This window comes from Panicum virgatum, chromosome 6K (genome assembly GCF_016808335.1).
Source record: "Panicum virgatum strain AP13 chromosome 6K, P.virgatum_v5, whole genome shotgun sequence".
Lineage (NCBI taxonomy): Eukaryota > Viridiplantae > Streptophyta > Magnoliopsida > Poales > Poaceae > Panicum > Panicum virgatum.
Genome location: NC_053141.1, coordinates 40,625,760 through 40,641,268, shown reverse-complemented (window position 1 = coordinate 40,641,268; position 15,509 = coordinate 40,625,760). Strand labels below are relative to the sequence as shown.

Here is a 15,509-nt window from a genome sequence, read left to right as displayed (position 1 = left end):
ACTGGGTTCACACCGGGGAACAAAATCACAAAGAAAATACAAAGCGGAAATCACATAGAACAAATCACGCGACAAGAGGGAAATCAAATAGGGGAGAAACGAAACTCACCGAAACCCTAGAATCGCCTGCGAGACGGAGGCCGAGCTCACAAGGGGAAAGACGAAATGAAACCCAACGGGAAGAGAAGAGAGAGAGCAGGAGAAAAGAAACAAAAGAGCGCGGAAACCAAAAAAAAGGAGGCTCATATGTCAGACTCAGCAAAGCAGAAAAGAAAATTGGGCCGCACAGTTGGGATCGGACGACCAAAAAATTCGAGTGAGAAAGAGAGCCAAATCACTTGAGTGACATATAGCTTTTCCTTTTAGCAATTATAGATACATATATTTTTATCATGTATCTGTTGGAGTAATGGGCTTGGCCCATTACTTCTAAAGCATTAAAAAAATTTAAAGCTCACTATTAATACTAGAGAATCAATGCTTAATTCCGTACCGGGAATTGAGGAGGATCTCAACCGACTTAAAAGGTGGACTTCGTGTACACCACTTGTGAAGCCGGTAAGACGAGGACGGTGAACCACACGCGCGCGCTCGCTCGCCGCGCCGTGGCCGAGGCGCGGCCGGGCGGTGCGCGTGCGCGTGCGCGTGCGCGGCCGGACGTGACGTGCAGGTGCGGTGCCGGTGCGGTGCGGTGCGACGTGATGTGCTGAGATGAGAAGGATGTTTTGCAGTAAAGAGTATTAAAACAGAGGGTTAATGTCGTCACTAATGACCGGACATTGAAGGCTCTTTACGACGTCCAGGTTCGTTGAACCTGAGGCACATTAACTGCCGCTCATCAAAGCCATTCATGACGTCCAGGTTCGTTGAACCTGAGGCATATCGTGCCTATATAAACCAGCACCCTCTCCTCTCATCCTCACTCATCCAGGTACTCCTCTTCAGGAGACCTCTCCCTTCTCCCTCAGCTGCTTTCTGCCTTCCCCACCGCTAGCACTGCGCGCACAGGTCTAGCGAGAGCAGGGCCTCCGGAACCTCTGCTCGCTGAAGGTCCTGCACGGGACGCCGGCAATTAGGTTTTTGGGGAGCGTCTTGACGCGACTGCTCGCTCCCTGAACGACTCCTTCGTCTACTTCCCGGCATAACCGCTCGTGCGAACGACTACTTCATCTACTTCCCGGCGTAACCGTTCGTGGGACTGCACTGCGAACATCTTCCTGCATCGACATAGTTCGGCTACTTCGAGCAAGACCAGTCGAATAGCATGTCTATTCCAGCTGGTCCTGCCTTGGGGTACTTACTAAACCTACTCTGATTTAATTCTTTGTTCATGCTTATTAGTGAGAATAACATGAACACATGCACATATCTTGTACACACATTATCACTCATCTATATCATGAAATTGATATTAATATTTGAAATTAAAATATACCAAAAATTACCTAGATATCTAACAGTATCTAGACATATTATTTATTTATATGCATAACAAAAATTATATATCTAAATTTTTCAAAACGACATATAATTTGGAACAGAAAAGTACGTAGTAGTGACAAAACGCGGAGCTGGCCCTTTCGCCGGCGGCAAAAGTTCTCGGACCGGACGAAAGCTCGGAAGAAGCTCGTGGCGTCCTTTTCTCTCCGACGTCCTTGGGCGAGACCCATGCGGTCGACACGGCGTCGGGGCGGCGGCCATGGCTTTGCGTCGCGCAGAGAACAATGAAGGAGGAGGAGATGATGCCTCGACTCGCGTCGACCTCGACCACCTCTGGAAAGAGGGCGAGGGGGAAGCAAAAGGGGACAATGGAGCGAAAGCCCGGAAGGGGCGCTGGCGCCTAAAGAAAGCCTAAAGCGGCGTGGCGACTGGCGACATCGATTCCATTCCGTGGGCCGTCGGCAGCGGCCAGCCGTAAGGTTCCAAAAAGCCCAGGCTCAGCTGCTGCCGGCATGCCTTTCTTTTACTACCTCCCTCCCCGCTCAACAAAGCTAGAGAGAGACGGAGGTTGAGATACAATGGCAATCGATGATGGCACGCAGCTGCTGCGAGACTGCATGGCTGCATCCTACAGGCCATGGCACCTGCTAGGGCCACCTGATGGGGGACGGAGACTCGGAGAGCCTGTGGTCAAAACGCCAAGCAGCAAAAGATCGAGTGTGCCATCGATGAAACAAGACCGGCCGGGTCGCATCTTTAGGGCCACGCACGCAGCTCGGGCGGACGTATCGGGCAGCCAAAAGCTAGCCGGTGAAAGGGACAAAACGCTGCGCCCGGCGCCCGAAGCACCTGCTCGCTGGCTCGCTCTCCTGCTTTCCCTCCCGGCCTCCCCGCTCCGTGTGCCTCCCTGGCTGCTGACCACTCGTCGGCGAGCAAGCAGGCTCCGGCGCCACCGGCGCGGCGCCCAACGCCGCCATGCGACATGCGACATGCGCCATCAGGCCTGGGCGACGGGTCTCACAGTGTGTGTCAGATGAGATCCGCGTGGCCTCTCGCACGGATTCGTCGCTCCCGGGACGCCGGGCACGGCGGTGCAGATACGACTGTGGACACCCGCCCGCACCGCGTGCGCTAGTGCTGTTGGCTCCAACGCCTCCTACCAACGCCAAAAGCGCAGCAAAAGGGAAACCTTGCCGTCTACAGTATCCTCTCTGCTGTCGTCTTCACGGAACCATAGCTAGCGAACCCTAGCCATCATGGAAGGGAAGAGAGGAGGCAGGATGAATGGAGGCCTAGCCAGCCTAATGGAGAAATTAGGCGGTAAACGACAAAGCTGTTGAACGTGTGAAGACTCACACTCACCTAAGAGAGCCTTGAGCCGTTTCAGATGAAAGAGGTGTTTACCATTATTAAACTAGTCTAAACGACTCACCTATGAGCCTCGTGTCATTTCAGAGAAGTTGCATTGGGGATACCAGACCAACTGGTTTCGAGTGTCAGAGCATCTCCAAGAGCTCTTCTATCATGAGTAATAAGTCGGTTAAAAAAAAGAAAAGGAGACAAAAAAAACTACATCCAACAGCTCTTGTATCGACCTCGTCTTCTATCCCCGTTTTGTATCCAGGGGCGCCGCTGGACAAAGATGCCTAGTCCATCAGCTCTTGTATCCCGCCAGCATGGCCCCACCCCACTTCCCGCCCCACACCCATCAGAGCGCCGCCGGCCCAAGCTCCGCCGACGCCGCCGTGCCGTCGCGACCGCCCCTCGCCTAGGCTCCGCTCTAGCGACCGCCCCTCGCCGAGCACCCGCTCGCCGTTGTAGCGATCCAAGGCCTGGAGCGTGAGGAGGACAGGCGGCTCAGTCAGGCCCCTGGCCCATGGGGCGTGCGGCCCGTGCACCCGCACAGGGCCCCCAATTTTCTGGGGCCCAGAATCTGAAATGACCCATTAACTAGTTATGGGTTGAGGTAACTTGTTCTGAACTTCTGACCTGCTTTGGTCCTACCTGCGCAGCCCAAACGTAAATGACGCGCAACTCAAAAGAAAAGAAAGGTCCGGCTAGCCCAAACACAATCGACGTGCAGCCCAAAACAAAAAAAAAGTCCGACCGGCCAGCGGCCGCCTGTTCAGTGCCCTCCGAGGCTCCGACTTTGGCGATTCCAGTTTCGCTCGACAGATGAGACGGAGACGCCGACCAAGACTCCGGCCAAGCAGACGGAAACGACAAGTCGGCAATCCGCAGGACCAGGGCGCGCCGCAACCTACCTGCAAACACCGCCGCCGACGCCACCGGGGCCGCTGTAGGCAGAGCGCCAGAGCCGAAGCGGCGGAGCCGCAATCCACAGCCCACAGGCGCCAGGCGATCAGAGCTGAAGGAGAAGGTAAATAGTTTTCTTTTTAATTTCCAATCGCCAACTGTATTGATCTACATGTACTTCTATCCTTTAAATCTTAACAGATTAATTATAATTTTGTCCTTTAATCTTTTGTATTAGAACGATCGATTGAAGTTATGACTTCTGCAAATCGGTCTAGAAAATATGATTCCGGCAGCCAAAAACATAAAAAAAACAAAGACTAGATGATTTAACTCAATCTAAAAAAAAGGAGCCATGGATAGATTCGTAAAAACAAACAAATACTAGATGATTTAACTCAATCGAAAAAAGGAGCTATGGATAGATTTATTGTAAAAGAATAGCAAGTGTCCTCTAATAATCAGATACTTGATCAGAAAGCCTGCCTAGTAGGCCCCACTTTAGATTTTCGCACAGGACCCCGATTTATGCCGGCATGGCCCTGGGCTCAGTAATGACTATGGCGACGTGGAAGCCGTGCCTAAGGAAGACCTTGGCGAGCTGCACCATGGGGACCGCGTGGCCGGCGCCAGGGCCGGGGTACAACACGACGGCCTGCTGGGGCATGGGCATGGCAGCTTCATTGTCCATGGAGGGCAGCTGGACGACGGGGAAAGAGATGGACCACGGACGGTGGTGGTGCCGTGGAGTCAGATTCTGGCCTTTCACTAGCGGGCCGGCTACAAGAACAGAGGAATCGCAGGGTAACGAAAGGAGATGAGGTGGGGAAGAAGATAAAAATAAGTATGACATGTTGAAAGCATCTAGGCTCCTAATTCGAGTTTTGGTAATTAATGACAACGGTTTGTGGATTAACAATTTCATTTGAGATAATGAGTATAGGTTGATCCACGGATGATAGAGATTTGGTTGTGAACGTGTGGAGTTTTGGAGATGATGAGCAAAGCTCGGGCTCAAGGCAAAGGTATAAAATAGTGCTTTTGTATTTTACCGGTCACAAGTCGTTTAGTGGATGAAAAGCGACCGGATTTGTTGGATAGATAGCCGTACTATCAAGAGGGGTTGTGTACTCGTGCTTGACGGGTCTTTAGTGACATTCTGCTCAAAATATCTAGGTGCATGCATGAGGGCTAACGACGTTTTGAAAAGATTTGAAAAAGATCAAGTTTGAGAGCTGACTGTACAAGTGCGGACAGTCCGCTCCATGGAAGGCGGACGGTCCGCAATCGTACCAGAGAGCATGTTTGGCTCTGGTGGTTTTTAGAAGTGACTAGCGGACAGTCCGGCCCAAGTGGGCGGACGGTCCGCAGCTCTAACTCAATTTGTACCAAAGAGGGTATTTTCTCTAGTTGGGCTTATGATCTGTGCGGCGGACGGTCCGCCCGTGGGGCGCGGACGGTCCGCCCGCTATTTGATAGTTTGTACTTGAGACATTGTTGTCTTTGGTGGATTTCAAGGATGAACGGCGGACGGTCCGCCCCTAGGGAGCGGACGGTCCAACGGGCTTTTTCAAATTGTTCCAGAGACGATGTTCGTCTCTGGTGGTGTGGAACACATAACTGCGGACGGTCCGCCCCTGTGGCGCGGACGGTCCGCCGGGGCTGTAACGGCTAGTTCTGACACGCATTAAATGCACTCTGACTCACAGGTTTATAATGCGCGGACGGTCCAGTTTTTGAAACGCGGACAGTCCGCGACTTCGCAGAAAAATGTGTAACGGCTAGTTTTTGAAGGGATGTCTATATATACCCAATGCCCGACCATTGAGTATCTCTTTGGCCATTTGGACTGCATACTTGACACTATAGAGCTAAGGCATCCCTCTCACACACACACTTGATTAGAGATTGCATTCTTGAGGGTGTGAGAGCTTCCTAGTGCATTGCATCAAGAGTTTGAGCTTTGTGGCATTAGGGAAACTTCAAGCAAGCGTCATCAACTTGTTACTCTTGGGAGTTGCCGCTCCCTAGACGGCTTGGAGAAGAGGATTTCGTGGAGAACCTCCAAGGAGATTGTTGAGGAGCCCCGATTTCGGTTGTGAGAAGTCTTGTGCTCACCTCATCGGAGTGGTGAAGAGCAACTCTAGTGGAATCGAGGTGTGGAGCGGTTCCTTGATTCAAGCCGGCTCAAGATCAAGAGGTTCTTGATAGAGGAGCGGTTGATTCTTGGAATCCACCTCAACGTGGATTAGGGGTGACCGACAAGTCATCGACACCACGGGATAAATTCGTGTATCAAACTTGGTTACTTCTCTTGCTCACTTTAATTCTTGTTTTTACTTTGAGCAATTTTTACTTTACTAGAGCTTGATTTGTATCTTGTCACCCTCGGTTGCAAACCCATCTAGAGATAGTAGTTCCATGACATAGGGTTTTCCTTTGTTACTAATTAAATTTCTCTAGTGTTGTTGGTTTTAGTTTTAAACCGCCTATTCACCCCCCTCTAGTCGGTGTTCTTGATCCTACACATGTGGGGTTCACTGGCAAAATAACATATGAAGAGTGCAGATTTAAAGAGTCTGTTGGTTTACCTATGCTATAGGAGGTCTTCTATTTTTTTTGACAAAGCTTATAAAACTTTAAATTTAGATAAAATTATACAAAACTCTTGGAGATGCTCTAACCATCGGGAGAAGATTTTGTGAAAAAAAAATCCTGCCAAATCAACGGCCTCGAACCATTGTTGCCGCCTAGGACTGGGCTTGGGCCTACCGAAAGGCTTGGGACTTAGGCCCGGCCTGCCTAATCAACTATGCGGGCCCCGAGTTTCCTTCCCGTTGTGGGCCATACAATGCTGGGCCTACAGGCCTGCTAAGTTCCCTCCCCCCTTGCAAGAAACATCATTTGTGCAAGAAAAATCATTGTGCAATCCGCTCGCAATGATGGGGATCCGCTGCCTTCCGTTGACCTTGCAGGCTTTCCCGGAGCACGCGTTGGGCCCAGGCCAGGCCTGACCGCCTGAGGCCTCCCAGTCCCAGCTCGTGCAAGGCCACCTTGCGTGGCCCATGCCCGGAGGAGCACCAACCAACCTTTCTTCCTCCTCCTAGTCCTAGTGGCTGTAATGAAGCCGACCTCCTCCGAATGTCTGAATCTGAATCATCGTCCTGCTCGCCCTCGGCAGATCGGCATGTCCGTCGCTCAGACACGGCGCCATCTTTTCGTCCCGTTCTCTAGCTTCTCCTGCTGCCACTGCGGTCCAAGCTGGCGAGCAATGTTTTTTTTTTCTTTTTCTAACGCGATGTTCTCCCAGTTGGGCAAGGCGTGGTGGGTGCGCGGGCGTGGCTCTGGCAGGGCTGCCCGGCCGTCGGCGAGCAGGATGACCCCCCCGCGCACTGTAGCCCCCGTGGCGCCGACAAGGCCAGCCGCCGGCGTGCGGGCGGCGCATGCGTCCTTCCTGACCTCAGACTTGTGTACAGCACGCACGGGCGCAATACTTGTTAAAGCCCCCGTCATCTTCTTCCCCGCGGAGCCAGCCGGGACAGGAGCGCTGCGTGCCACTGCCCGCTGCCTCTGAACATGTCGAGAAGCACGGGCCACGAGGGGGCTCTGTGCGGCTCTCGGCTTTGGCGCGGCCCGCACCTTTTGCAGCGGGACATGCCGTTTTGCCCTGGCTGGCTGACTGCCCGAGCCCAGCTGCTCCTGTCCTACTCTTTCCGTCGTCGTGCAGCTCGGCCTGGTGCTAGGGTGTGCCGTGTGCGTGTGCCCGATCACGTTCAGCTTGAAGTGAACCCTGCGCCACGCGGGCAGCCCGGCTCATCCAACGAGCCAAGCAAGCGCACTGCGCGGTGACCTTTGCAATGCGCCATTCCCTCCGCACGAGCTAGCGTGCTAGAATCTTTCCGGGGGTAGCTCCACGGCCGGCCTCTCCGGCTGGCTCCCCGGCCAGGCCGGTCCTGCCCGCCCACCGGCGCGGCGCAATGATCCCCCGCCATGGGCGACGATCGGTGGCGATCCTTGCGCGGGCGGCACGGGACAGGCCGGGTGGTGGTCATCGATCGGCTCGCAGGGACACGGACCGATCGAAGCCGCTCTGTTTCGGAGGCGCTGCGTGCAGAGTCGGCCCGGCCGACCGCTCCCGTCCCGGTCCCGGCAGTGGGGACCCGTGCCCCGAGCCAAATTAAAACTGCAGGCCGGGAGCGATGATGCTGGCCCGGACAACTCCGGTGATTGGCCGGAACGGAACGCACGGCGGCAGCAGATTACCGGCGCGGAACACGTACACCGTTCAGCTTTGGGCTCTGCCCCGGCCGCTCGTACAGCTGTCTTCGTACTTCGGCGCCGTAGCGGCGGGGGGATGCGTACGTGATCCGCCCGCGTATGATCCGGCGCGGCGATCGCCGGAGCATCCGCACCAAAAACTCTGACCAGGGTACGACGATCCAAATGTTGTCTCGGCAACCAATCTGACCAGAGCGTGCATCGGCGCCGCCGCGCTCGCTCCGGCCGGGCGGTCAGCACCGTGCCTGGGACGCGCGCGCCTGTCTCGACGCGCGGTTCCACCCCCGGTTCGCCTCGCCTACCGGGAATCCGGGTCGCCGCGCCGCAGAGGGGGAAACGAATTGGTTACGGTTGGAGGCAAGCGGCGGCCTGCTGCGCGAGCTGCGAGCCAGCGACGCGGAGCACGCGCTGCATGATTCCCCCCTGGCCGGCAGCTGGGTCTTCGCCCGCCCGCCCCGCCCTTGTACGCACTTGCCTTGTAGAGTTGCAGGGTCGCTGATTCCGTCCGGCCTCCGGGCGAGCCAGCTCGAGTTCATGTCTACAAGGAGCAGGGGGGCAGGCGGCGTACGCGTCGCGATCAAGATCGATCTCGTAGACGGCTAAAACCCTGCGGCCCAGAGTCCCACAATACTTTCGTGCTGCAGAGTATACCATACCATAATCTATTTCCCTGGGCGTAGACCACACTGCACGCCGAGCTGTCTGTATGACTGTATGTGAACTCGTGAAGGATCAACGTCACGAATCTCAGAGAGTAGCAGTTTGGCCAGGAGATGAACGAGAAGAGCACCACCGTCAACAGACATTCTAGCAACGCACGACATTTGGCGCCTCATTTTAAGCAAAGAAAAAAAAAGGGGGTGGATTTTGGTGAAAGTTAAAGAGTCACATTGTTTTCTTCCGTGTCAAACCTCCTACTCCCTGTGAACCATGCAAACTGCTTGGATGGTAAGCGGAGGTGTGTTTAGCTTCTACCCCTATGTTTAATGTAGCATCACGAGTCTCTTGATGTGGCCGACATGCATGCCCCTTACCGACGAGATCTCTACCATTCATCGGTATGAAGATATACGGGCAAAACGAGTGTGAGCGTTTGTGGCCATAGTATATGTATCAAGAAAAATTACTACACATCGAGTATTTATGTATTTGAAAATAAATGATTGGATAGAATGTGCCATCCCATTACTACATTTTTCCTATTCTTGGAGATCCAAATAGGCACTTCAAATGCTATTTTTCAATAAAATGAATAAAAAACATTAATAACCAGTGGTGAAGTATTCTTATCTCACATTTTTCCTTAAAAAAAGCATGACCCCCATTTCTTTATCTTTTCTAGCATCTAAAGCATGTTCTTCAAGTTTAACCTTTTCAATTCACTCTAATACCCCAAAATGCATATATTTGACAATATATGGTATGAGAAACAAGACTGTCATAGAAAATACATCCATGATTGATAGTTTTTTTTAAATAATATGTTTATAGATATTATTAGTCGAATTACTATATTGAAGGCCAAGTTGGTATCCTGATGGAGTTTTATTTGGGAATAGAGGAAGCTACATCTCTTAAATTTTGTTATCCTTAATTCATGTTGCTTTTATAATCTCTAAAAAACAAAATCAAAACTGAGCAGGATCCACTCAGCATGGGAATTCAGATTCGTGATGCCCTGATGTATGCAACTGTTCTCTAGGTGGTGGAGTTTAAGAAACTGCTTGGATGGTAAGCGGAGGTGTTTTTAGCTTCGACCCCTATGTTTAATGTAGCATCATGAGTCTCTTGATGTGGCCGACATGCATGCTCCTTACCGACGAGATCTCTACCGTTCATCAGTATGAAGATATACGGGCAAAAAGAGTGTGAGCGTTTGTGGTCATATGATATTTATCAAGAAAAAATACGATGCATCGAGAATACATGTATTGAAAACAAATGATTCGATAGAATGTGCCATCCCATTACTACATTATCGTATTCTTAGGCTTCAAATAGGCACTTAAAATGCTATGTTTTCGATAAAATGTATCAAAAACGCTAATAACGAGTGGTGAAGTATTCTTATCTAGCCTTTTTCCTTAAGAAAAAGCATGACCCCTTTTCTTTCATTTTTTTCTAACATCTAAAGCATGTTCTTCAAGTTTAACCTTTTTAATTTACTCTATGTTCTTATACCTCCAAAGTGTATATATTTGACAATATATGGTATGAGAAACAAGACTGTTATAGAAAATACATTCATGATCGATTGCTATTTTATTTGAAATAATATGTTTATAGATACTATTAGTCAAATTACTATATTGAAGACCAACTTGGTATATCCTTCATTCATGTTGCTTTTATAATTTCAAAAACCAAGGTTCAAAAAAATGTTATTAAACTTTGTTTAATCTCAATTAAATGCTAATCGGAGGCCTAACGTCTACGTTTAACCTACGTTTAATGTAGCGCTAGTCAATAGGCTAGCACCAGCCTAGCCCCTAGCGTTTTCTTGAACATTGTCAAAAAACCGAAACCGAATGTAAGTGAACCATACTATATCTACTCAGCAAGTCAGCAGGATCCACTCAGCATCGGAATTCAGATTCGTGATGCCCCTGATCTATGCAACTGTTCTCTAGGCGGTGGAGTTTAACAATAGCTGCTACTAATTCGAACAAGTGCTGTGTTTAGATCTGTAAAATAATGGTAAAAAAAGTCACATCAGACACTGTGGCACAGTATTTTTCGTTTGTTTGTGGTAATTGTTGTCCTACCATGACCTAACTAGGCTCAAAAGATTCGTCTGGTCGTGTGCAATTATTTTTTTAATCTATATTTAATGCTCCATGCATGAGGTAAAAGATTTGATGTGATAGGTGAATAGTGAAGTTTGGAGAGAGAAATTTTGAAAGTGAACACAGCCAAGGAGACAGATGCTCAGCACTGATCTGGATGGTATTGTAAGTTTGTGTTCCCAATGCTCCTCCTGACAAGGTCCCCCTTCTTTTAATTCCTAGAGAAAGCAATGCCCATGGTCTTAAAGCAGACGAGCAGTCAAACAATATAGGCAGGCGGGACAGGATTAAATAAAAATTAAAATAAATGATGAAGAATAATGCTGATTAGTGGTAAAGTTAGTATCACTGGACTCAACCCACTTCCCCTTTTCATGGGTTCTGTTCTCTTCATTTTCTTATGCTACCCTGTTAGTTTATTTGTCTTGGATCAAGATTTTTTTGTCATAAAATATATTTTTCATTTTCACCTACATTTTCTCCTCACAATGAAATTAAAAAAAAGAATTCTAGAAACTACTGCAAACAATTTATCAGACACTACAGACACAAGCAGGTTTAGTGCCTAGTTCTTGTACATCTTGCCTACGGCCTGGTCCCTTCACCACCTTTTTTTTTTGAAATACGCTTCTGTATTACTCAGATAAGGAAAACGTACAGGTACACATATGAATACAGAACTGTAGGTAGAATATACAGAGGAATCTGTTTCAGCCAAACAATGCAAAAGACCCAGACCAAAAGAGACGAAATTACGGAGCTCCTGGATCCTTCGCGAGCCACCATCAGTCGACCTTCTCACCGCCGGAGAAGAAGACGAGCATGCCCATGAACTGGAGAAGCCCATCATCATCTCATCGATCTCCTCCAGCTTTGTGCTCCTGCAAAGCCATGGTCCGCCCCCTTTGTGGCACACCAAGGTTGTGCCGGCTGTCTACCCCTCCACACAAAAAGCTCAGCGATTTAGGTGTGGTACACCTCACATCTTTATTCATCAACTTCTTGCCCTCCCGTCATCTCAAAACGCCCTCCTTTCTGCCTCTCCATCTCACAGACTCACACAGCCGCATTTGACCTTTTTCTTCATCAAGATGATTGGCGCGGTAAAAAAAATAAAGAAATCAAAAGCAGACTAGTCAATTCGCTCTGATCATTGGGCACGCACTTTGACCGGTCAGGGCGAGCCATCATCTGCTGGTGATTTTTCTCCTTTTGCTGGCCACCGGGGAGGAGGAGGAGGCCCCATGTGAGGCAACAGTCGCCGCTGCCGCGGCATCGTCGTCGCTCTTGTAGCTGAGGCAGCCAGCGTCCAGCACCCCTACAGGGCTCTGCGGCGCCGGGGAGGCCCTGCCGCTTGCAGATTTCGGTGGCACAGTGTTCATGGCCGGGGACGCCATGGCCCGGATCGCGGCCTGGCACCGCAACACCCGCTCCTGCAGGCACAGCAGCCGGAGGCAACAGCGCATTAAATAACTCGCCGGCCGAGCTTTTTCACACGCAGGCAGCCGCACACGGGGAGTAAATGCGTTTCACGCATCTGTACCCGGAGCCAGCGTTTACGCAAGTACGGCTGCGAGATTTTGAGCTATGAATGTGTGGGATCTCTGAACTGTGCCCTTGCATTTTCTTTTCTGGCTAGAACAAACTAGGGGATGAAATGAGTTCGCGTGCATGAGGATGAGGGCGTGCTTCAGATTTCAATGTACCTTGTCGACATGGGCGCAGGCGGTTTCAATGCCTGCGACGCTGGCTTCTCCGACCACGGCGGCTGCCACGGCGGCGGCGATCTCAGAAGGTCTGAAGCCTATGCAACCGGTGCCTGCTGCGGAAGTGTGCAGCAACAAGTGTCAATCAGATTAGTACGAAATGGGGTGTGATCCAAACTGAGTTCGCGGGTAATGTCATGCTTTGCAATACCTCTGGCTACACCCAAGATAAGCTCTGCCGACTGAAAGAACCAGCTTCTTGGAGCTCGAATGCCGCCGTTGAGCTTGTTTAGGAAGTAGTCCAGGTACGAGAAAGGGGTTACGGCCTGCATCCTCCAATTGAGGGTGCTTAGAACAAGCAGCTCCATTCTCTGGATCGTCTTCGCCTCAAACACATACAGGGCATCTCCGACCTGATTTGCACAATTCAGTCACGCTCAGAACAAGAACATGATCAGACGAACAAGAACAATGTGCATCGGCATTGCAATGCCTATAGGCAGTTTGCCCACCTGAAGGTCCAAGGATTGTGGGACAAAGGTTTCCTCCATCTTGGCGGCCAGAGAAAGACACGCAACGGAGAGCAGCTGCGTCATCCAGTCCTTGCCTTCCTGAAAATGACGTCGGCAAACAAAGGTTAGCGAATCAAACACTTACTGATATTGATAGCATTACCAAATTCATGAGGCAACTAAAAGAATGCTATTGTGATTCTTACCGGCAGCTCGTACCGTGAGAGGAAACGATCAAGGTAGTTCGCAGCCAGGTAGGCAGTAACAGGACCAAAGCTGTAGTATGTGTAGACCTGCAGAGAGATCCCATGTAACAAGTTAGTAACCACTTGGAAAATCAGCATTGCTATAGAAACTTCACGTGAACTGTTTTCAGAACTTTTTGCCGATAAAGGATTTTTCGTGGTTCTAGAAATAGTACATTTTTTCTCGAAAATATAAAGAGCACAATGTTGAATCAGACACTGCATCTCCGTATCTCGTGATTCAGGTAGCGGACGAAAGGCCACCTTTGGCCGAGATGGTCCCAAGTTTCACCCGGGAAAAATGGTCACGGCATATCTACAAGGCACGTTACAACAGAGCGCTTCGCTGTAATCACGCGCAGTAGTGAAATCATTGGCATAAGTTACTTGGATACATGCTAAACGCCAACACTATATGACCGTGAAAGGTCGATGCAAACGATTAAAGCACACAGCATTGCAGAGGATTGAAGAATCTATGCTGCGTGGAAGGAAGAACAAGTATTGCAGAAGTGTTTGGGTGCAGAAACTAAGAACAGATGCGTCTTTTTTATTATTCTATAAATGAACAGAACTACTAGTAATCAATCGTGGAAATGGAATGCGTTCTAGAACCTCCAAAGCAATGAGCAAAAAATGTTTCCTTTTTTCCTCCCCCCCCCCCCCCCCCCCCCCCACTCCTGTCCAACCACGCCACAGACACTGAGATCAATCAAGAACCCACCTTCCAAATCCAATCGACGCCCTCCCGGCGGACGCAGAGATCGACGCCGTCGCCGCCGCGCAGCCGCTCGCCGTAGTCCGACCGTGGCATGTGCTCCGGCTCCCGCGCCACCAGCCCGGCCACGCATTCCTCCGACTGCGGCGGGAACAAATCCGCGCCGAAACCGTCCGCGCAGCCCGGCGACCGGCCCCTCTTCCTCCCCGGCCCCGCCGCCACGTCCTCCTCCTCATCCAAGCACAGGATGCTGCTGTGCTCCTCGGCGCAGAGGAGCATGGACGCGGCCGCGTCGTAGCAGCTCGGAGCCATGGCTTCCTCCGTATCGCCGCGTCCCGCTCCGGCCGCCCACCGGCAAGCCAAGCCAAAGACTGCGCCTTTCCCCCTCACCCTCCCCGCCGCAATCTCTGCTCCTGCTGCGCGGCGGTGGCTGGTGCGCGTGCGAGGAGCAGAGTGCGATGGTGCCGAACGGTCAAGGACGAGGCCAAGGGAGGGCGGAGACCGGAGGAGGCAGGGTGCGGCGCGGTTGTGCCGTGCGGCTGCCCTGGCTGCGCCCGCGCCCTCGCGCTTTGTATCGAGCGGGAGTGTTTCGGGAAGGAAAGCGCACGCAGGTGGTGCGCCGAAATTGGGACAGCCGGAGCGGGAATAGAGGAGCCGGACGGCAGGAAAAGGCGAGCGTTTGCCGTGAGCGCGGCGGGAGACCACGGCCGTCCGATCCGGGGATCGGCGGCCGTGATTGGACGCGGACAGAGGAGGGACAGCCCCTCGGGGCCCCTTGGCGAGGGTTTACCAAAATTGAATTGAATCAGTGTGTGAACTGGGACTTTGAATTCATTTTGAGTGGAAGCAGATTTCAAACGGTCAACCGCGCTGGCTGCCCCTTGTGAACACGCTTGCAAACATATTCGGCAGGTATTCCAACACCCTTATAAAAAACGAAGTATACCTCTCCTTAATTCTTCGAACATACATTCCCTTATAGATCCATTTGTCACTCGTGATCACTATTTCGACCGACATGTGTGATCAACAAGATCAATATCGTCTCATCGTAATGTGTCCTAGACACAATATGATCGAAATCAAATAAATTTTCAACAGTTTTTGTTGGATTATTCTAGCATAAAAAATTCTCATAAGATGGGGGTGTTTGGTTTTCTGGAACTTATTTTAAAGGAATGTTTGGATACGGGCCACAGAAAGCCACGCCTCACATGCGGTGAGTTGTGGCCATGGCGGAGGTTTTGAGCGCCAGTCTGTGGCAGATTTTGTGCTTCAAAAAGCTGTGGCCGCCTCATTTGAATTACCAGCCAAACAGTCTGGAAGAAATGATATTATTTTCCAAAAAACTAAAAATCAAACATCCTTACAGATCTTTTTCAGCGCCACTTATCTTACAAGAGCCTTGGCGATTCTTCACAAGGATGAGGACAGAGAGGCCATTGCCGCATGCTAAAGACGGTGGCGATGGACTTTTATGCAACAAATGGGTGGATCTTTAGCAATAGACTTGGCTTGTAATCCTTTTCATACTCTGTTGCGATAAATGTTTTTAATAATTAGCCGTA

General features: G+C 50.8%; 1 protein-coding gene across 2 annotated transcripts; it reads right to left on the bottom strand.

The window, feature by feature from the left end:
- Window positions 1-11,185: 11,185 nt before the first annotated feature.
- LOC120712660 (cyclin-D4-2-like) lies at window positions 11,186-14,571 on the bottom strand. Of its 2 annotated transcripts, none has more exons than XM_039998500.1 (6): window positions 13,948-14,571; window positions 13,185-13,271; window positions 12,979-13,077; window positions 12,678-12,879; window positions 12,467-12,582; window positions 11,186-12,193 (listed from the first exon to the last, which is right to left on the bottom strand). In XM_039998500.1, exons 1-6 carry the CDS (start codon window positions 14,251-14,253, stop codon window positions 11,948-11,950), a joined length of 1,056 nt encoding a protein of 351 aa, XP_039854434.1. In that variant the 5' UTR covers window positions 14,254-14,571; the 3' UTR covers window positions 11,186-11,947. The 2 variants fall into 2 exon arrangements, with proteins under 2 accessions (XP_039854434.1, XP_039854435.1); XM_039998501.1 differs by having other exon boundaries at window positions 12,467-12,579.
- Between the last annotated feature and the right edge of the window lie 938 nt (window positions 14,572-15,509).

Excerpts from the sequence above, each read along its gene's own strand:
- LOC120712660 (XM_039998500.1), bottom strand. The coding sequence starts at position 14,253 with ATGGCTCCGAGCTGCTACGACGCGGCCGCGTCCATGCTCCTCTGCGCC. Across the intron at positions 13,078-13,184 it reads TCTCACGGTACGAGCTGCCG|GAAGGCAAGGACTGGATGAC; the intron begins GTAAGAATCACA and ends CGTCATTTTCAG. Across the intron at positions 12,880-12,978 it reads CACAATCCTTGGACCTTCAG|GTCGGAGATGCCCTGTATGT; the intron begins GTGGGCAAACTG and ends TGTGCAAATCAG.